Source organism: Hyperolius riggenbachi, chromosome 2 (genome assembly GCF_040937935.1).
Source record: "Hyperolius riggenbachi isolate aHypRig1 chromosome 2, aHypRig1.pri, whole genome shotgun sequence".
NCBI classification, from domain to species: Eukaryota; Metazoa; Chordata; class Amphibia; order Anura; family Hyperoliidae; genus Hyperolius; species Hyperolius riggenbachi.
In genome coordinates this window covers 197437794-197461224 of record NC_090647.1, presented here as the reverse complement: position 1 = coordinate 197461224, position 23431 = coordinate 197437794, and the positions used below count along the sequence as shown (strand labels likewise).

The following is a 23431-nucleotide window of genomic DNA, read 5'->3' as shown; positions in this document are numbered from 1 at the left end:
CCTCCCCCGCAACTGTCGCTAGTCCGCGTGAGTACGCGGACTAGCGACAGCAACCTCCATTGTATCATATGGAGCTTCCGGCGGGGGGGGGGGGGGGGGGGGAGGAACGTCGGCGACAGCTTCCGCCTCGCCGCTGGTCCCTCTTCCGCGTGTGTACGCGGAGGGACCTGGAGAGAAGCTGTCGCCGGCCTGTCGCCCACACGCTCACGTGTGCTGGCGACAGGCAACTTCTGCAGCCCGTGAGTACGGGCCATTAATATCAATATTCAGCAGAGACACTTTTCGCTGTATACCAACCAAGAAATATCTATCCAATTGACAAATCAACAATAATTCTACTTAAGTCTGTTGGAATCCTCAGAAAGGCTCGAAGAGGGTCCAGAGGACGTGGGAAAAGACGTTCTCCACTGCAGAACCAAAATAACTCTGACAAAATCTACAGAGTACAGCCAGGCAACAACCCTAATAGCTCCATCACAATCCAGCAGAGATGACAGCCACACATCTGGAGATTGTTCTCTCCTGTAGCCCTCAATCTCAGACCCTAGCTCCCAGGGTAGCCCCATCAAGGCTGTCCTCTGCACCGTCAGATCAATAAACAACAAAACAGCAATCATACATGATCTAATAGTCTTCTGATCTGGCCTGCCTGACTGAAACCTGGCTTTCTGAACCAGTTGGCCCCACCCTGGAGGCCGCCGTGCCAACAAACTATTCCGTGATATACTGCAACAGGAAAGAACGCAGGGGTGGAGGGGTTGCACTTTGCTTTAGATCAGCTTTGAAAATCAGACCACTTACTGTAGGACCTACCAACTCGTTTGAATGCTTGGGGGTGCAACTTTCAGCTGTGAAAAACATTAACATATTGCTGATCTACCGCCCACCAGACAAATACTCAGACTTCCTTAACCACCCTGGCGTTCTGATTAAATCGCCAGGGTGGCTGCGGGAGGGTTTTTTTTAAATAAAAAAAAAACTATTTCATGCAGCCAACTGAAAGTTGGCTGCATGAAAGCCCACTAGAGGGCGCTCTGGAGGCGTTCTTCCGATCGCCTCCGGCGCCCATAATAAACAAGGAAGGCCGCAATGAGCGGCCTTCCTTGTTTTGCTTATATCGTCGCCATAGCGACGAGCGGAGTGACGTCATGGACGTCAGCCGACGTCCTGACGTCAGCCGCCTCCGATCCAGCCCTTAGCGCTGGCCGGAACTGTTTGTTCCGGCTACGCTGGGCTCGGGCGGCTGGGGGGACCCTCTTTCGCCGCTGCATGCGGCGGATCGCCGCGCTGCAGCGGCGATCAGGCAGCACACGCGGCTGGCAAAGTGCCGGCTGCGTGTGCTGCTTTTTATTTCATTAAAATCGGCCCAGCAGGGCCTGAGCGGCAGCCGCTGGCGGTGTTGGACGAGCTGAGCTCGTCCAGACCGCTCAGCTGGTTAAGTAACTTGTAGATCTCCTATGCAACCTAACACTGGAACACCCCAGATGGATTGGTCTTGGAGATTTCAATACATGGGTGGATGACTCCTCTTCACAATTTGGAATAGAGCTACCTCGTGCCTTACATGAACTGGGTTTCTTCCAATCAATCAGCTCTTCTACTCACAGGAAAGGTCACACTCTGGACCTTATATTCCATACTGGGCTGTCAATAGCCAATGTGGAAATTAATCCTGTTGCCTGGTCAGACCATCACACTATCCACTTCTCCCTCTCAATACCAGCTGTCAAACACCAGGTCAAGAATCAAATAAAATATTACCGCTTAAAAGGGCTAACACCTCAAGATATCCGAGATAACCTTAGCTTTGATGAATTGACTGAATCCAGTTTGGACCCTGATACTCTGGTGTTTAAATACAACAAATGTGTGTCCTCCACCTTTGAGACCATTGCTCCTCTGTGCACCAAATATCTTACTCCACACCATCATGCACAGTGGTTTGATAATGCCATAAAAGAGCTGAAAAGACAAGGCTGAAAACTTGAGAGGCTGTGGCGCAAATCTCAGTCCCCAGAAGACAAACATGCCTTAATCCTCCACTTCAAGAACTACAAAAAGGTAATCACGGGAAAAAAATCATCCTTTCTATCACAAGAGATTGCAAATGCAGTTAACAAACCAGCCCAACTGTTCCGCACAGTGGAAAAACTCTGCAACCCGGCATGTCAAAAACTTAATATCGAGTCTTCAAAGGACCAATTTGCCCATTTCTTCACAGACAAAGTTTCCGCTATAAGGTCCGCCATCCAACTTACAGCACCTGAGCCTAATATAGAGCCGAAAACCATTAGCAGAGACAACGTAACACCTTGGTTAAACTTCAAAGAAATTGATGAAGAAGTCACATCAAGCATCCTCCTTCACCTCCGCCTAACTACCTGCGACCTGGATCCTGGCCCAACACAGTTCATGTTGAACTGCCCCGACCTGTTCGTACCGGTATTCCTCAAAATTGTTAACTGTTCCTTACAATCAGGGATATTTCCTGCTTTACTGAAGGAAGCAATCATCAGGCCTCTCCTCAAAATACCCTCCCTGGACCCAGATGCAATGACCAGCTACAGACCTGTCTCTAACCTCCCCTTTCAGGGCAAGCTAATTGAAAAAGCTGTCTACCTCCAGCTAGAAGCCAAAATCCTACAAAACAACAGTTATGACCCATTCCAGTCTGACTTCAGGAAACCCCACAGCACTGAAACTGCCCTCATCCAAATATGCAACCACCTGGCAAGAGACAGAGGGGAGTGCTCGATCCTCGTACTACTAGACCTTTCTGCAGCCTTTGATACAGTTGACCATGACATCTTAATAAACAGGCTACAGGAATACTGTGGCATTGATGGCATAGTTCTTCAGTGGTTCCAATCCTTCTTGAGTGGCAGAACCCACAAAGTATCTATGGGGCCCTTCCTGTCCACCCCTGTATCACTTAAATATGGGGTGCCCCAGGGCTCAATCCTCTCTCCCCTGCTTTTCACGATTTACATGATACCGCTTGGAAAACGAATCCAAAAACATGGCCTGACATACCACTGCTATGCAGACGACACCCAACTATATCTTTCCTTCAAGCCTGGTGTGACAGACCCACCTCGAACTATAAACGCCTGCTTACGTAAACTACAGCAATGGATGAATGACAACTGGCTGAAACTAAATGCAGACAAATTCTGATTGGAGGGCAGAACATGATAACAAAACAACTTAACTTACAGTCTTCACCACTGGGAATAGGAGGCGGCACGGATCTGCGCATCTCTAATCATGTGCGTAGCCTGGGAGTTCTAATTGATGGGGACTTAAACTTCAGAACTCAAATCTCTGCTGTGGTGAAATCATCCTATTTTCACCTGAAGAACATTGCAAAAATCAAGCACCTCATCCCTCCAGAAGATCTGCCAACCTTAGTCCATGCCTTCATCACATCCCGACTGGACTACTGTAATGCTCTCTACACTGGCCTTCCAAAAAAGGTCTTGTACCGCCTACAGCTGATACAGAATTCTGCTGCCAGACTGCTAACCAATCAACCCCATCACTGCCACATAACGCCAGTCTTGCACTCCCTTCACTGGCTACCTATAGAATGGAGGGTCCTATTCAAGATCGGCCTACTGACATTTAATTCCCTGAATAATCTAGGTCCTGAATACATGAAAGATATGTTTCAGCTGCGTAGCAATCCCCGCATTCTCAGATCCACAGGTTCTAATAATCTAGTCATACCCATAGTCCATTTGGAAACTTTTGGTCCCAGAGCCTTCTATCATGCTGCCCCTACGTTTTGGAACTCCTTACCTCAACAGATCAGGACAGCTCCATCCCTGGACGTGTTTAAATCCAGACTGAAAACCCACCTGTTCAGTTTGGCATTTGCGGAAATATAACTTTTGTTGTGTGAATACTTCATCCTACTACCAATTACTGAATCTAAGAGAGCCTAAACGCTTTGAGTCCTATGGGAGAAAAGCGATATAGAAATGTTATTGTATTGTATTATTGTTCCAAGGCAAACAATGTTGGCAATGACCAAAAAGACACACAGGCCCGATTGCAGTCTGTGTGTTAATAAAAAGCTCCTTAGAGTAAACTTGCCACTTGGGTAGCAAGAAGTTCAGCAGATGTTAGGTAAGTATTCAGAGTTCATGAGCATACAAGCAGGAGAAGCATAGTTCAGCAGCATCCAAGTTGTACATTGATTAATCTTGCATGGAGATTTACAAGCATGGCTGGTAGCAAGTAGCTGTGTGCACAAAGTCCTGTACAGAGCGTGTCAGCGTGGCAAAGCCTGTGCAATACATAGTTACTCTGTGATTATTTATTTAAGTTGCTGTTTCTGTTGGGTCTTTTCGGATACACTGTCATGCTGAAGTAATGCTTTGAAATATGTCATTTAGGATGTCCTGATGGAGCTTCTGGAGCAATGTGCAGATGGCCTTTGGAAAGCTGAGCGCTATGAGCTGATTGCCGACATCTACAAGCTCATCATTCCCATTTATGAGAAACGCAGAGATTTTGAGGTATTTTTGTCATGTTATTGTTTGTTGTATTCTACTATTATTCTATTTCCATATTTGTAACTTGTTCTTGGGGGGGGGGGGGCGTATAGCAAACCTGATTGGAGCTTTTTGTTTTCCTTAATGTTTTTCCCCCTTTTTTATATGCTCAAAATTCTGTTCAGCATTTCCTTTCAATAAAAAAGTACCATGCAATGCCACCAGTGACTAAAAAAAAGACTATAGGTTGCAGACTGTATGACAATTGAAGAATGATGAGTCATGCATAGCTTGAGAAGTGTTTTTTATGGGTGCAATTTTTGTGGTTTTAGATAAACAGATCTCACCAGTTATGGTGCCTATCAACTTTCATTGTATGACAAAAAAAAATATCTGCCATGACTTTGACTTGGCCATGTGTTGCTTTATTATTGTGTACCCATGGTAATGTCCCTGCTAATGCTGCCAAACTTTTGGCCAAAGTTTGTCTGTTGAAACCGTGCCATAAGTTATACTTGTCTACAGTGTGTTGGAATATCTGTGGATGGTACAACAGCCAAAGGTGGAGTACATTTGAAAAAAAAAAACACCCCTTAAAATGGGTTCATGGTAATGCCGAAAGTAGTATACCGGTACATCTACAGATATCTATCACTGCCCGAATCCCGACACAAGCTCTCAGTTGAAAAGCATCTGCAGGGCAGAACTCCGGCTTGCAGCTGCAGCCCCATATTGTCCCTCTCCCATGGCTGTCATCCACAGACTGCTCGGGCCACTCCCACCACTGTCAGTCCTATGTGTGCTGCTATAGCCACTATATACATAGCGGCCTATAGCAACACCCAGATTGACAGGCGCATCTCGCAACGGTTTTTAACTGCTTGTTAGCTGCTAGTTGCCACTGAATCGTAGTTGGTAGTCAATCCATGGAAAAAAAAAATAGCTGTACAATAAAGTCCAGAGCGGGCATTGTCTCCTTGCTGTATTTATTTCCCTGCAGTATTGCCAACGGCATCAAAACAGATGCACACTGTGTGTTTAAATCAAATATGGTGCGGTCTCATGTGCTCAGGTGGGAAGAGGTGGTAATGCCAGGGAGAAGCAGGACGGGCACTACAGCCGTTTGGTGCTTTGTCACGTGCTTGTCTTGAGCCGGACAAGCACGTGACCAGGTGATGTGACAGCGTGAAACGGCTGTAGTGCCCGTCCTGCTTCTCCCTGGCATTACCACCTTTTCCCACCTGAGCACATGAGAGAGCAGCAGGTTTGATTTAAACACAACAAGTAGAAAGAGCCTGGTCTGGACTTTATTGTACAGCTAGGTTTTTTTTCCTCATTTAACCGTGAGCACACCTCCCTAACATTGCAGCCACAAGTGCTGATGGTCAAGGTTTGCAATATGTTTGCTGTGTGAAATAGTAGAACACCCTTCACCCTCTCGAGTCCCAAGTGATCCCTCTCCTTTTTTTTTTTTTTGTACCAATCAAAAAAAAACTTTATTGGAGGGGCCAAATACATTTAGCAGTGTCAAAGCAAAACATTAGCCTTAGCATGGGAGGGGTTGGTTGTGGGATAATAGGCATGGGGAGAGAATAGTTGACAGTATATGAGGTGTATAGTTCATAGGGATGGGGATGGTATAGGGGGCAGTATAAAGTGTATAGAGTCCATGGGATATCCTGTTCCTCTCAGTTAGTGGAAGACAGCAAAATATCCACTATTTGCACTGTTTCCTCTTCAACCAGTAGGATATAGATTTTCTTCTCCTCATCTGTAATGTGGGCCGAGAGTCTCTGGAAGTGGGCTGTCCTTACATGTGCTTTTGCTGCAGTGTACCAAGAAGTGGGCCTCATTTTCCAGGGGCCCTGAAGACACTGCCTGTATATATTTCAAAGGAGAGGCCATCAGTAGTGGTGCAGAATCCTAGATAGGGAAATACTGTGTACCAGCTGCAGACTCCTATACCTGTGGATTGAGTCAGGTGGGAACAGAATGCAAAGGGTAAAGTTACTGGTCATAGGAAGTTTGAGTAAACAGTAGTAATTAAGTGCTAGGTAAGAATTGTAAGAGGTTAAATGGGTTTTAAAACTATACTACAGTCCCCTAAATAACTTTTTTTGTGTTAAATGAGATCAATGGGGGTTCAAAGGTCTTTCTGTTTTTTATTCATCTGTAATTCCCCTCTGACATCCAAATCTCCAAGAGAAGGTTGCCCAATAAGCACTGGCAAAAGCCTGCACGGAATGGTTTCTCTTTTTTCCAAAAGAGATAGCTTAAAATAGCAACAATTTAATAAATATTTCCGTTTTGCAATTAAAATGGGTGTGTGCTGGTAATTGTATCTGGGCCAATATATCAGTCTCTCTTTTGTTTTTACTGAATTATTATCAAGATGATGACTAGATTTCAGAGTAAATGACTTCAGAGTAAATGGAAGCCCAGCAGAATTCTTGTGCATTGTATGGTCAGAAGCTCTGTCTGCACAGAGTTACTTAACCTCTTGAGGACCATGGTGGTAAACCCCCCTAGTGACCAGCCTAATTTTACCATAATTGGCCACTGCAGCTTTAAGGCCAAGCTGCAGGGCCGTATACCTCTGCACACAAGTGATCTCCCCCCCCTTTTCTCCCCACCAACAGAGCTCTCTGTTGGTGAGGTCTGATCGCCCCCCCTATGTTTATTTATTTTTTTATAAATATTTGTTTGTTTGTTTTTTAATATTTTTTGCCTTTTTCTTTTTTTTTTTAATTCTAAATCCCCTCCCTCCCCCCAGCCGGCCAATCACGGCGATCAGCTGTCATAGGCTTCTGCCTATGAGAGCTGATCGCTCTCTTGTCCCCCATGGGGACAGCCGTGTCACACGGCTGTCCCCAGTGCAGCGCTGCTGCTGATCGCAGCGCTGCACATGTAAATACACGGCGGTTTCGCCGTGTAACAGTCTCCCGAGCGGTGATTGCCGCTCGGAGACTGAAGGCGGAGCTCAGCTCCGCCCACCAAGCGGGAGATGCACGCGCATCGTGCGCGCGATCTCCCGTAAACTGCTGCCCCAGGACTTTCCGCCAATTGGCGTTAGCTGGTCCTGGGGCTGCCGCCGTGGCCACGCCTACTGGCGTGACGCGGGCGGCAAGCGGTTAAAGGATACATGAAGTGACATGATGAGATATACATGTCATAGTATGTACCGTGCCTAGCACACAAATAACTAGGCTGTGTTCCTTTTTTTCTGCCTGAAAGAGTTAAATATCAGATATGTAAGTGGCTGACTCAGTCCTGACTCACAGGAAGCGACTACAGTGTGACCGTCACTGATAAGATATTCCCTTTTTATCTATTTCTTGCTCTAAGAAGCCATTTTCTGCTAGGAAAGTGTTTTATAGTTGGACTTCCTTATCAGTGAGGGTCACACTGTAGTCACTTCCTGTCTGAGTCAGGACTGAGTCAGCCACTTACATACCTGATATTTAACTCTTTCAGGCAGAAAAAAAGGAACACAGCCGAGTTATTTGTGTGCTAGGCACTGTACATACTATGACATGTATATCTCACAGAGGTGCCTGGCTCTTCTACTGACCACATATGCTATTGCTCCGTTGTTATTGCCTGATGAAGCGGGATCAAACCTGCGAAACGCGTTGCATATTTGGAGTTCATAAATAAAATATATTGACTGTGTTTACTACAGTCGTTGTGTGTCTACTTGGAGGAGGTAAGTCCACCACTACTACCTCCTATTTACCAAGAATTTGGTTTTTAAGCTCATTTAGCTTCCTTTTATCCTTTTGGCGCCTCTGTTCTCCTGCATAACTTACATACCTGATATTTAACTCTTTCAGACACAGAAAGAAAAAAAGGAACACAGCATAGTTATTTGTGTGCTAGGCACTATACATACACATGTCTATCTCATCATGTCAAATGTCACTTCGGGTATCCTTTGAAGGAAACTTGTAGTGAAGCCAGTATTGCATTATTAGGTTTCTTTTTAAAAAAAATAAAATACTTGCCTGACTTTCAAGCTGGTGCTTTTGTTTTTGTTTTTTTTCCCAAATTGGTGAGACAGTACAAGTATCAGGTGTTCTGACCCAAGACTGTAATTTATAACATTAAAATGTACCCTCTGCATTCTCACGTGCAAATGGCCATGCAAATCAATTATGCAGGAATTAATGCTATTCCTACAGCGAAGTTAAAACCTGGGGTCTTTGTTACAAAAAAAATGCATTCTCACACCATGCAGAGGTTCTTCAGTTTTCGTATGTGTCCTAACTCTGGCCCTATAAAATGCACTGTGCAAACATGCAAGCATTCAGTGCATCAAACCTATCTGAGGATTACAAGCACATATGCTGTCATCCTCTTAGGGACTGATCAAACTCTACCATACATTGATCACCAAGATAAGTGCTGGAGATGTGGCAGCTCTGGCGCTACCTTCCTCCATATTTTTGGAGCTTTCCTGCTATCCGTGAGTACTGGGAAGCCGTATATGCACTGACCTTGTTGGACCCTCTGTCCGCCCCACCTCCAAGAGCTTACTATTGGGTATTTTTAGTACTAAAAACCTCTCTGAACGCAAATTATTTCTGGTTAGGCTATTACTATTTTGTGCTAGAAGACAAATCACGCTGAACTGGAAAAACATTAATCCTCAGCTACGTGATCTTATATCCTCAGGTAATAATGATTTGCCAATCTACAAAGGTGTTTACGAGAATAGGGGCTCAAAAAAGAAGTTCTATAAAATTTGGACCTGCTGGATCTCTAAATTTAAGATTGATCTGTAACTCTTTTATACGAAATTATATATATATATATCTTGTACTGTAATGTACTTTTCTGATTGACCACTGTCAATGCATGTGGCTGTGATAATCTTTTGACGCTGGCCAAGAACATTGGGCTTCTGCCCGGGACCTTGGGGCTGATGGGTTGTGGGTGGGTTGGGTATGGGATATTGTATGTTATGTACTGTTTTTCTCTGTTATAAAACAATAAAAAATTGTTTGCTTGAAACTCTACCATACATACACCAGTATAAGCTGTGTGCATGCTGACAATAGTCACAGACTGCAAAAGAGGGAAAGAGCTTTATTAAACCCTAGCCACAAGGATAAAATAAAAAAAAAAATAAACCTGACTAAGCAGGAAACAATCATATGCCTACAGCTAAGTTAAAAGCCTGTGTTATTGAGTTGCATGCGAGTGCGCAGAGGGTTAATTGAAATTGCTGTTTTTGTTTGCCACACTCCCGTTGGCACCTAAATAGGGGTTTTATGTTTACAGGACAACTGAAGTGAAAGAGATATGGAGGCTTCCATATTTATTTCCTTTTAAACAATGTACATTGCCTGCCTGTCCTGCTGCCTGCCTGTGCAGACCCTGAACAAGCATGCAGATCAGATGTTTCTGACAAAATTAGCTTGTTTCAGGTGGCTGATTCACACACTACTGCAGCCAAAGAGATCAACAGGACAGCCAAGCAACTGGTATTGTTTAAAATGAAATAAATATGGCATTCTCTATACACCTCTTGCTTCAGATTCACCTTAGGTGTCCTAGCTCAATGGGAGGAGCATGGATTGTGTGTTATTTTTTCCTTGTACTTACACTCACCTAAAGGATTATTAGGAACACCTGTTCAATTTCTCATTAATGCAGTTATCTAATCAGCCAATCACATGGTAGTGGCTTCAATGCATTTAGGGGTGTGGTCCTGGTCAAGACAATCTCCTGAACTCCAAACTGAATGTCAGAATGGGAAAGAAAGGTGATTTAAGCAATTTTGAGTGTGGCATGGTTGTTAGTGCCAGACGGGCCAGTCTGAGTATTTTACATTCTGCTTAGTTACTAGGATTTTCACGCACAACCATTTCTAGGGTTTACAAAGAAGGGTGTGAAGAGGGAAAAACATCCATTATGCGGCAGTACTGTGGGTGAAAATGCCTTGTTGATGCTAGAGGTCAGAGGAGAATGGGCTGACTGATTCAAGCTGATAGAATAGCAACATTGACTGAAATAACAACCGAGATATGCTGGAAAGCATTTGTGAAGCCACAACATGCACAACCTTGAGGCGGATGGGCTACAACAGCAGAAGACCCCACCGGGTACCACTCATCTCCACTACAAATAGGAAAAAGAGGCTACAATTTGCACAAGCTCACCAAAATTGGACAGTTGAAGACTGGAAAAAATGTTGCCTGGTCTGATGAGTCTCGATAGTCAGAATTTGGAGTGAACAGAATGAGAACATGGATCCATCATGCCTTGTTACCACTGTGCAGGCTGGTGGTGATGGTGTAATAGTGTGAGGGATGTTTTCTTGGCACACTTTAGGCCCCTTAGTGCCAATTGGACATCGTTTAAAAGCCACAAGCTACCTGAGCATTGTTTCAGACAGTGTCCATCCCTTCATGACCACCATGTACCTATCCTCTGATGGCTACTTCCAGCAGGATAATGCACCATGTCACAAAGCTCGAATCATTTCAAATTGATTTCTTGAACATGACAATGAGTTCCCTGTACTAAAATGGCCCCCATAGTCAACAGATCTCAACCCAATAGAGCATCTTTGGGATGTGATGGAACAGGAGTTTAGTGCCCTGGATGTGCATCCCACAAATCTCCATCAACTGCAAGATGCTATCCTTTCAATATGGGCCAACATTTCTAAAGAATGCTTTCAGCACCTTGCTGAATCAATGCCACGTAGAATTAAGGCAGTTCTGAAGGCGAAAGGGGGTCAAACACCGTATTACTATGGTGTTTCTAATAATCCTTTAGGTGAGTTTATAGCATAGTTGGTGAAAGTGGATTACTCAGACACTACTGATGCCAAAAAGGTTCACAGATGTAACGGTCACTCTGGACACCGAGCAAAGCATTATATTTGCTTTCGATTAAAGGATATCTTAACTGACATTTATTTTGTTTTAAACAGTGCTAATTGCCTGGCTGTCCTGCTGATCCTCTGCCTCCTATACTTTTAACCATAGATGATGAACAAGCATGTAGATCAGATGTTTGACTGAATTTGCCGCATTCTTGTTTCAGGTTTGTGATTCAGATACTACTGATGCATGAAAAATCAGCAGGATGCCAGGCAACTGGTATTGTTTAAAAGGAAATAAATATGGCAGCCTTGATCCTTGCCTCTTTAGTGATCTGAATTAGCTGTCTTCCTAGCTCCTTGGTTACTGATAGGAAAAATCCTCTTTCAAGATGGTTGCTGCAGCCTTTTGCTTCTAGTAAGTGATGCAGTGGCATATAAAGAGAGCACCTTTGACAGACTCGCCAGCTTCTTGCCTTCCTATGGCTATAAGTAGAGCAGCACAGTTGTCTCCTGAACATGCAGTGGATAGCTGAAATACCCTCCAACCTGTCACTTCCATGTTGGTGAGAAGATGACTTCAGATCACTGATCACCTCCCGGGGGATAAGTAAATGTTAAGGTATTTTTCTAGTCTTAAGTTTTTGTTCGGTGCTCAGAGCACCACTCATCAGATGGGATTTTGTATACTATATTTTTAATTGCCTTCCATGATTTTTTGCATTTGGCTTTATACAACAATATCTTTGTTCTTTTTCTTTAACAGAGACTTGCCCATTTATATGACACACTACATCGGGCTTACAGCAAAGTTACCGAAGTTATGCATACGGGGAAAAGACTTCTGGGGACGTATTTTAGAGTGGCCTTCTTTGGGCAAGTAAGGACTTTCTGCTGAATTATGTGTTTGATTTTATTGGCTGCTATTTTTTGATGGTTACATGGTGTGTTACCATATAACCGAGAACCAGAAATCGGAAGCATCCTTGGCTATCTTTATTAAAAACATGTTGAAGTTTGGCAAAAGACATTGCTTTGTGTTTCAAGCTCTGAGTGCTCAAGAAGGAACTACAACAATATGACTAAGAGTGCTCTGTAAGCTCAAAGTGTGCTGCATTTTGCTTGATTTTAACATGTTTTACACAAAGGTGGATCAATGTACCTTGTTTGCCTAGGAGTGCTGATTCTCTGACTGATGGGGCCCATACATGGTACAATAAAAACTTTTGATTTTCCTGTTTATTGGACCAAAACGATCGAAACCTAATAAAAGTTGAAAATATTTTTTTTAACCTAGTATAGGAATAATTATCCCATTTTTATCCTACAAAAGGAATTATAATTCCGTTTTTTTTGCAATATTTTACAAAATCCGATCGGACATGTTGGAAAAATCTTTATATTTGATCTAACTGAATAATCAAACAAAATTATTTAATCGAAAAATAATAAAAAAAATTGTACCATGAATGGGCACCATTAAAAGGATTACTTTCCTGGATGTAAAGACAAATGGGTGGAGTTCAAAGTTATAGGTCTATAGACCTTTTTCGCAAGGTATAGTTTAAATTACAGTGATCTTAACTTTTTCAGTTACATATAATGTTCACTTGTGAAATATTTTGATTTTTATGTTTCTTCTTTATTTCATTTACTATCTAAAGGCAGCGGTAAGTTGAGTGAGAATTGGTTGACATTTGGTCTGTTTCATGCTTCTGTGTGCTTTGCTGTCAGAACTTTGACGGTGTTTTGCATTCTGTGCACAGACAGGTTGAGTCCTGATCACTTCTCATCTGACCAGTGAAGTTTATCCATCTGCAGAGCTATCACATTTGCAGTATGTGTGTAATGCATGTATATGGAACCTGAATGGCTGTCATTTGGCGTGCCAGTTGTATCTTGTTGAATCCTTATACCCCACAAACTCTCTAGACTGCACACTGCTTAATGTTAATGAGCGCTTCTCATCTTGACAGTGTAAATTATCTTATTTGGGAACAATTGTGCAGCTCTTCCACAGCAAGTAATATAATTGTCATTTTACTCTGTTTCCCCCCCTCTCTCTTGTGATCTTATAGCAATACCAGTTTACAGACAGTGATACAGATGTGGAGGTAATTCCTGTAGGCTGGCCTATGTTCAGACACTGCAGTGACTATATCCTGTGTTCAAGGCATTGGTTTGATGTGTGGATTCTGTTCTTTCAGCATTTCATTCTCTATTGCATCCTGTTAATCATCTCCCATTTGTTTTGTTGTTGCTTGTTTCAGTTAATCCTTTACACCAGTCTCTACGTACCTTTGTGAAATTAGGCTCATATCATAGTGTAGAAAGCAATCTAATGGATCGGTTTCTTGCAGCAGAGAATCCCCTATTAGTGTTAGTGACCAGGGTTTGGTCGGAGACTTTATATACAGAGTTTCTCTTTAAAGATCATTTCTCTTGGAGAGAAATAGAGGCATTTTAAGAAGCACAAGGTTCAGTAGAACTTTCTGTGTGTCTTCTACAAGGCCGTAGAAGAGATATCAAGCGCATATGCCAGTCTAGTTGACAAGCCATAGGAAACATGAGCTTGTTGTCCTTTGAACAGAAAATATGTTCAGCAACACCCGTAAACATATTCAGCTAGAACATACCAGGGACATATTACCTCATTTCAGAGTATTGGTCCTTGTCAGGCAGGGTGTATCTGTGTCTGCGCAGTGTCCTGTCAGTCACATGACCACAGGAGCCAATTGTTGGCTCCTATGATCTTCTACAGGTGATTGACAAATATGACACAATCAGGATACACCACTGTCAGGTGATGTCAAAGTTAACTCTAGAGGCTAGTATAAAATAGCCAGACATGGGCTTCAGAGCTCACTTCTACGTCTATTAACTTCCTAACTTCTTGTAACTTCCTGTCCTCTATCTGTGTGCTGTACATAGGCCTAAATGCTGTCTTAGGTCAATGTAGCATAGATGTTCGTAAGATAAAGCCTAAGCTAACCATTAGGACCAGCTCAAGTGCTGGAAATGCTTAAGAGGACTTACTACAGATTGATTGCTTTGCTGAGGTAAAGAATATGTAACGAAGATTGCCGATGAACACACCTCTTTATCTATCTTGTCAAATAAACTCCTTAAAGTTTGGGGACGTCTATCAGTTCTATCTCCATTGATGCTGCTGTAACGAGTGTCAAGTTATCACAGGTTCTGTGATATGGTGCCGGACAAAGGTGTAGTGTTGTTTCCGATAGCATCCAACAAATATTTATTACACATAGGAGGCATTTTTTCATGGGAGTCCTTTTAGTATTAGCAACTGCCAAGAGTAGACAAGACAAATAACTTTTTTTGTGTTTTCCTTTTGAGAATTAACTTCAGTGCATAATAAAGATTTTAGCAGAGACAGACAAAGCTTTGTAATGAAAACGATACAAAAAAATAGATGTGGATATTTACGTAAGTGGTGCATTACAGAGAAGTACAACCCACAGTTAATGTTTCTACAAATAAACTGTAGTGAAATGTGTACAATAGAAGAAATAAGAGAACCTTCCTTGTGGTTCAGTCATACAGAACCATATGACAGGGATGGACATTTGAAAGTTAACACGTGTGGTGCCTCGTAACAGTGATCTGATGAACTAGTGGCGCACCGTTCCCGATTTCCTCAGTTTTGCTTATTCCTATCTTTTGTGTCTGTAGACCAAAAAAAAAAGTTTGCCAACATTAATATCAATTAAAAAATTTCCAGAACACTGAAATTCGGCATTCTTTAAAACCCTGACACTGTTGAACATCATGAATGTTTTCATCTCTAAATGGGAAAATATGTAACTGATAAATTGCCTAGAAGTTGGCCATTTTAGCAATATTACTGTGAGAGTGCATAAGAAACACATTCAGGAAGACAAAAGGAAGAGCTCAGACAAAACTCAAAATATAAAAGCTCATCCAAAACAACCCTGATTACACCAATCACTTTTGGGATATTGTTTTGTGTTAATGGTGAGTTAAAGTTGCAACTTTTTGAAAAACCTGTGTCTCATTATAAATGACCTAAAGCCAACACCGCATATCAAAAAACTCACCACCACAGCAGTTTTGCGATGATATGGGGAGGTTTTGTTTCAGGGCATGGGTAACGTAGCATAATTGAGAAAATTTAACTCTGTTCTTTAGGGCCTGAGGCTGAGCCCACTAACGCAGTAGTGTGCAGTTGTGTCCGCTTTTCAGCAACACATCAATGTTACAGATGCTGAAAAGTGGACAGAAGTGGATACAACTGCGTTAGTGGGCTCAGGCCCTTAGCATTAGGTACTAAAGTAGAGCAAGCCCACCTTAATGGTTGAAAAAGCAACTAAATTAAGGTTTTGGAATTTGCTACTCAAAGTCGTTAATTTAATCCAATTAAAATGTTTAGGTGGAACTTGAAATGAGCAATTTATAGTCAACAATATTCCAGTGTGGCTGACTTCAAACAAATGTATAAGGAAGACTAGCCAAAATTTCAGCTAAGAAAATAAAAAAAAACTTTTTTCATGGTACTGGAGGTATTTGATTGTGGTTGTTGAATCTAGGGGTGATATAAGCGATTATAATGTGTTGTGGCAGTTTCTTTGTCAAATTGATTCCTCCTTCCCCAACTGGCAGATTATCTTGATGAAATCAGACAATATTTACCTCTTCCTTCGCAACTTGAAAAACTTCTGATGCATTATGGACAATTTAAGGAATGACAGTATGATTGGGAGTGATGTTTTCATTGGGCTGGCAGAAGGATGATTAGCAGCAGCATTTTTTTTCTTTATCAAGCAGTGCAGAATTAGGAGGGTTAATTCAGAGGTCTACTGAAATTATATTGGGAGGAAATGCAAAATGTGCCGGTCAGTCACTACTTGTTGATTAATTTCCAGAAAATAACTGATAGGTTACTCTATTGGACCATGGTTGACCAACTGCTGATGAGTATTGAGTCTTACTCAGAAAAAAATGAGCTAGGAAGCTGTTACTGCTACACTATTCTACATATTCCCCCAGGATGTCAATGCACTGGTGACAACTGTCCTGCAGCTTTTTATACCCCTGCAAATACATTTTTTCTGACTGCTGGTATAATCGCTCATTTGCAGTATTAGTTGCCTCCAAAACACTCCCAAAACCTTGTGCCTCAAGATGTTTTTGAGATTGGGGTAACAAATTATAATCAGAATGAGCAAAGTCAGGTGGATGGGGCATCACTTGAAAGGCTAAGGAGGTCATTTTTGTAATATTGTCACCTGCAGTGTGCGACAAGGCATTGCCATGTAAGAGCATGAAACATTTGGAGAGCATTTCTCAACAGTTTTCCTTGATGTTTTGATTCAGCTTTGTCAATAAAGAACAGTAATATGTTGCATTGATGTTTGAACCCTTTAGGAGGTAGTCCACGAGCTGACCTCCCTTTGTATTCCTAAAAATGGTTGCCATTTGCTTCTTCACTAACCTTTGCTCACGGAACTTCTTTGGTCTGGTGGGAAGAACTGTGCCTTCATTCCTTAGACTGTTCCTTTTGACTCAGGATCATAACAGGAGATCCATGTCTCACCACCAGCTACCAGTTTGTACAGGAAATCTGACCAATTTCTTGCAAAATGTTTCAAAACAGCCACCGATGGCGCCACACATCTCTTTTGTTCGGTTGTCAAAAGTTTGGGGATCCAATTTTGACATTCTGTCTCATTCACAAGTTGTTGTGGATAATGGCACCAACTTTCTCTTGTGATATTCCCAGACGTAGCAAAACTTTTGGCTGATATTCGGTGGTCTTTCGCATGTCATGTCATGATGCACCATGATGCATGGGATTAACTGTAATATCATTGTCATTGTTCTGCATCTGTACTGGTCGTACCAAGCTGTATCTTTATTACAGTAATGTAAAGTTTGTTTTATCCTCATCATCTTTACCGTAGTCCTGTGTCAGATTACATGACATCTCCTTTTTTTATATGTGTAAAGGACGTGCACTTCTTTTTTTATCTTTGTTTTTCCACATCACATTTCATATTGCATTTTAAGTATAAAATGTAACTAAAGTAATTTTGCAGGGATTCTTTGAGGAAGAAGATGGGAAGGAGTACATTTACAAGGAGCCCAAACTGACCCCACTGTCTGAGATCTCCCAGCGACTTCTCAAGCTTTACTCTGACAAATTTGGTGCTGAAAATGTGAAAATGATACAAGATTCTGGAAAGGTAGGCTCCATTGAAGTTTCATTATTGATGTACTTTTTAATGAGTAAGATTAAGCATTACATTCAGCAGCATTTAAAAACCATATTAGCAATGAAGCAGTTAATCTTAGCACAGCACCAAAAGACACTAATCAGGGCCGGTTCTAGACTTTTTGCTGCCTGAGGCAAACTTGTGAGCTATCCTTTGCCATGTTAGTATGCCATTCCAGTTAATCAAAGTTACTAGGTCCAGATGGTGAGCAGGACTGCTGTTAAAAATCATTAGCAAGTGTATGGGCACTAATGCCAACTACTTTTGCCCCTCTCCTCTGGGGTCATCAGAGCATGCTGCCATGTGTAGAAAGGTGCCTTCTATAACTGCGTCCATAGCGGTGTCGTGTGTGCACCGCCCAAGAAAGGCCAGGTCACTCGCAAGCAACAAATGCACTAGGAAGTGGGCAGAGGCTAACAGCCAGCCAAACAAGTAGAGGGGGATGTGCGGGCATCCACCACGCCATCTTGTGGACATTTAAGTCAAAAACAACAAAAGCATATGTTAACATTGCACAAAATGTTTTACATTTTAGCTGGCTATAGTGAAATTCTTGTTTGAACCGGTAGTTACTAGTACCTTCTGAAAGCTGGTAATATACCAGAGAGATGAGATCCCAATCTGATCCATCGAGATAGTATATCAGTCCATTTTTCTTTTTAACAATATCTTTTTTTATTGTTTAAAAAACAGATGGAAGACATACAGACAGAAAGAAAGAAGGCCTTCACATATTAATCCATCTCTCATATAAATAAGATGTTCAGATGTAACATTAACATATAGTCAGGGCCGGATTTGTACTCTTTACCACCCAAGGCCACTGTCACCAGCCCCCCCCCCCTTTCAGTATAGATAGGGAGATGACCCCTCCCCCCTTCCCTCCTGTATAGGTAGCCGGATGTCCCCTCCCCCCCTTCTCTTTAGTATAGGTAGTCTGAAGCCCTCCAGTATAGGTAGCCAGATGACTCCTCCCTCCTTTCTTTCTAGTATAGGTAAACAGATGACTCCCTTAATCCCTCTTTTTTCCACCCCCCCTTTCAGCAAAGGTAGCCAGCTCGTCTTAGCACTGCCACAGCCATCAACTTGTCTCCAGTGCAGAAGCTTCTTCTTCCTTTCCTCCTCCAATGCTGCCCAAGTCCATAGCCGCCGGCCACCATGCAAACGTGCACAGAGAGCATGGCAGCTGCTGCACAGGCGGCTAGCAGCAGAGTACCTTGGTCAGGTGCTCGCCTGATCTCCTTGCATTGCAGCATTTGCAAGCTTGCAAATGCTGAACCAGTTTAACCTGCTGCTTTGGTGCCCTTGCGCCTGTGGTGCCCTAGGCCATGGCGGAGCAGTGCTTTTTGGTGCTGATAGATTTGGGCGCAGCCGGCACCACCATAGACTATAAAGGGAATCACAACTGAGCGGTGCTCAGTGAGTAACGTCTGCGCCATCAGAAGACGGAGCCGAGGTTGCTTAAAAAACACAATCCCCCACTATCCATGTCGGCCTGGAGGGGTAATAGTAATTAACACGGCCCGGACTTGTGCAGAAGCAGGATCAGCCATATACCGCTGTATCCTGCGCCCAAGTCTACCAGTGCCGATTTCAAATGTATGCCCTAGGTGGCCTTGCCCTAAATCCGGCCCTGCATATAGTCATAAAAGAACTACTTTGCAGGACAAGTGATACAACTATATAGTCTCATTCAAGGGTGAGAAATCACTGTAGTCACCCCCGGGGTATATCATATGAGTTTCCAGTGTGTCAGCCATTTAAAATATAGAGTGAACACAGTGGATCCGGACACTTTCTACATATTATGAAACTAAGTGTTCTTAGTAGTTTGTACTAAACAAAAGGGAATATGGCTTATACGGCTCCAAGAGAGTATGCAATAAACAAAGAAAGGTTGTGAAGCGTGGCAAGGGAAGAAAGAAACGTAAATCAACCCAGGGTAGCCAAGGCCACACCCCCACACCTAACCCCCACCCACAAACTCCAGAAGCTACGCAGGATGTGGGTGTGTTGGAGTTCTTCATCCAGTTGTCACATTTTCTAGGGCAATTACAAGCTTTTGAGATCATTTCTATATATAGGTATTATAGCTGTTTGAATTTCCCCAAGGATGAGCCCACCAGTTTTCATGTTCATGTTTATGTTAATTGCTTCAGACAGTGAGGGTTTTGTTGAAGGGCTGTGCCAAAATTCTCACAGTCTGTAAATGTTTCCATGTTAATCTTGTTTATCTTTCATCATAAAGGTGAACCCCAAAGACTTGGACTCCAAATATGCCTACATCCAAGTCACCCATGTAACGCCTTACTTTGAAGACAAAGAACTGCAAGAACGGAAGACTGAATTTGAAAAGACTCACAATATACGCCGCTTTGTGTTTGAGATGCCATTTACCCTTTCTGGAAAGAAGCAAGGAGGTGTTGAAGAGCAGTGGAAACGTCGCACTATACTCACTGGTAAACAATTGTTTGTATGCGGTTTACTTTAAAACCTTGAAAGTAAATGGCAAGACCGGTACAGTTATGAAAGTTGATGTGACCTTTTTAATTTTTCACCTCATGTATACAACGGTTTTCCCACTTTCTACATGTCCTCAGGAAACACCTCACACACTGAGCTAACCAAAAACTCCCTCACACAGCCTTACTGTGTGGTACGCTTCAAGCACAGGAATGAGGGGATCTTTGGCAGGGGTTATTAAGGCAGTGCAAAGTAGAATATCCTATAGAAATCAAATGTTTACTTATGGTTTTAAATTTACCAAGTTATTTCATATCTAGCCACTTTCTATTCCTATAGAGCTTAAAGGACACCCGAGGCGAAAATAAACTAATGAAATAAATGATTGTATCTATCTTTCTTCTCCTAAAAAATGACTTTTTAAGATATTCCACAATTTTATCTTATGTTTAAATCTACTTTTTAACCAATTTACCCCCGCCCGTACGAATTTCTCCGTCCCTTTTTCCATCCTTTAACCCCCAGGGACGGAGAAATCCGTACTTTCCGCGCTCCCGCTCGCTCTAGTGAGCATTCCCGCGGGTAAACACGCCGCCGGCCGCTCGCCCGGAGATCAATGAACGGGAAAATCCATTCCCGTTCGTTGATCTAAGCCCCGCAATGATCCGCTGCTTCTCCGCTAAGCAGCGCGATCATTGTGAAAAAAAAACCCGTTCCCAGCCACCTAATACTTCCTCCAAGCGTTCGGAAGGACGCTTGGAGGTCGCATTAAATAAATAGTTACTGTTGCCATCTTGTGGCCAAATAGTAAAACTACACCCTAAATCATTTTTTCCTATACAAATAGATTAATTAAACACAAAAAATTAACTCATTACCTCCCACACTCCCCATTTTTTTTTTTCTAATTAAAAAAAAAATTAAAAAATGTACAATTAAAAAAAAATACATAAATAGTTACGTTCAGGGACTGAACTTTTTAAATATTTATGTCAGGAGGGTACAACACTGTTACTTTATAAACTATGGGCTTGTAATTAGGGATGGACGCAAAACTGAAAAAATTTCCAAATCAAATATTGGTGCCAAACATTGTGATAGGGACATAATTTAAACGGTTTTATAAGCGGGACAAATGGGCAAATACATTTTATGGGTTTTAATCACAGTAGCATGCATTATTTAAAAACTATAATGGCTGAAAACTGAAAAATAATAATTTTTTCCCACATTTTTCCTATTTTCCCATTAAAACATATTTAGAATAAAATAATTCTTGGCATAATGTCCCACCTAAAGAAAGCCTAATTGGTGGCTGAAAAAACAAGATCTAGTTCATTTAATTGTGATAAGTAATGATAAAGTTGTAGACGAATGAATGGAAAGGTGAAAGGTAAAAATTGCTCTGGTGCTCAAGGGGTAAAACCCTTCAGTGGTGAAGTGGTTAAGTTCTAACTGTTTTATTGTTTTTGTTCAAGGACACATTCCTTGAAGTATGCCATAGCTAAAATGTATGAATTATTGACCCTTTTTTATCCCTTTCCTGCTCTCAGAAGCCATTTTCTGCTGGGAAAGTGTTTTATTGTTGAAACTTTAAATTTCTGATCAGTGAGTGTCACACTGTAGTCACTTCCTGTCTGAGTCGGGACTGAGTCAACCCCTTACATACCTGATATTTGGCTCTTTCAGGTAGAGAAAGAAAAAAAAAAGGAATACAGCATAGTTATTTGTGTGCTAGGCACTATACATACCCATGTCAATCTCATCATGTCACATGTCACCTCGGGTATCCTTGAAAGCTGTGTACACACTGTAGCTTTTGCCCTCCCATGACTATTGTTCATGTTTGATTGCAGAATAAATCTGGTGTGAATACAGACATCCCCTGATATTGTTTAGTTTATTAGTGACCTATCCTACTGGATCAATACTGACTGCTTCTCTGTAGAACAGAACAGGCTGCCCAGCTAGGAGACAGGAAGCGTGTCTGTGCAGTGATCCTTTCCAATCTGCCTCATGCAGTTATTTTTTTTTTGGGGGGGGGGGGGGGGCAACATTAACTTGACGTGTGTACATAGCATGCATCTACCCTAGTTATAAAAATTAAAATAATGTTGTTGCTTGTGAAACCTATTAGATTCAATGTAACTTCAGACTACAAGGATGGCCAATATTGTCAGCAGTTTTACGTTTCAAAGTAACATTATCTGCAGCTATGCACACTTTATTTCTCTATAGAAAGCAATACTGTGAGCCGTGTTTACATGTCAGTGCTGCACGGACTATGAGCATTGGATGGATTCCTGGCTTTGGCAGACAGTCTATTTAACTGTTCCTAAAAGCTTTCTTCTCACACCTTTCTAATTTGTTGAGTATGTGGCTCTTATCTGTATGAAATCAGTGCAAAATCCTCCACCGTGTGACCACATTTTGTAAGATAGTCCAGCATGCAACTGATTTATAAAGGAGCCCATACAGTGGGTTATTGCAAAATAGTAGAACAGAGGATGTAAGGTCAAGTAGAGAGACAGATGTATGCAGCCAACAGGACACATTAAAAGTCAGCTGACATCTTTATGACATGTCAATAAAGCTTCTCATGGTGAGAGTGGCTGTCTGTAGAGTGCAAAGAAACCATTCTTTATAATATTGGTCAAAGAGATTAACAAGATACTGGCCAATCTGATTAATACATGTATGATTTTTCATTCCCACCTACACACCTTTCCTTTAGCCGTAATGTATTAGTTTATTCCTGCTAGTCACAAGAAGTCCCAGGAGCTGGTGAATTCTGTTTCCTTATAGAATATCTACTTGTTTCCTGGTTCCTGCAGGTATGAGAGGAATCCGTGCAAGCATATCAATTAAGTTATAAGCTTTAAAGTATGCATCTACTTAACAGTGGTATGCAAAAGTTTGGGCAACCTTGTTAATCGTCATGATTTTCCTGTATAAATCGTTGGTTTTTTATGATAAAAAATGTCAGTTAAATACATCATATAGAAGACACAGTGATATTTGAGAAGTGAAATTAAGTTTATTGGATTTACAGAAAGTGTGCAAGAATTTTTAAACAAAATTAGGCAGGTGCATAAATTTGGGCACCACAAAAAAGAAATGAAATCAATATTTAGTAGATCCTCCTTTTGCAGAAATTACAGCCTCTAAACGCTTCCTGTAGGTTCCAATGAGAGTCTGGATTCTGCTTGAAGGTATTTTGGACCTTTCCTCTTTACAAAACATTTCTAGTTCTTTCAGGTTTGATGGCTTCCAAGCATGGACAGCTCTCTTTGATGCCCACCACAGATTTTCAATTATATTCAGGTCTGGGGACTGAGATGGCCATTCCAGAATGTTGTACTTGTTCCTCTGCATGAATGCCT

At 42.0% G+C, this 23431-nt stretch overlaps 1 protein-coding gene across 14 annotated transcripts in view; it reads left to right on the top strand.

Moving 5' to 3' along the window:
• The window catches only part of DOCK9 (dedicator of cytokinesis 9), a 414823-nt gene that overhangs the window by 374117 nt on the left and 17275 nt on the right, over positions 1 to 23431 (top strand). For 9 of the 14 annotated variants that reach the window (XM_068267970.1, XM_068267964.1, XM_068267968.1 and 6 more), the window contains exons 46-50: positions 4401 to 4523; positions 12098 to 12211; positions 13410 to 13445; positions 17409 to 17555; positions 19834 to 20044. In XM_068267970.1, coding sequence (XP_068124071.1) covers positions 4401 to 4523; positions 12098 to 12211; positions 13410 to 13445; positions 17409 to 17555; positions 19834 to 20044 — 631 coding nt within the window. The remainder of the gene's footprint in view (positions 1 to 4400; positions 4524 to 12097; positions 12212 to 13409; positions 13446 to 17408; positions 17556 to 19833; positions 20045 to 23431) is intronic. The other 5 variants (XM_068267974.1, XM_068267967.1, XM_068267963.1 and 2 more) reach the window with 1 other exon arrangement.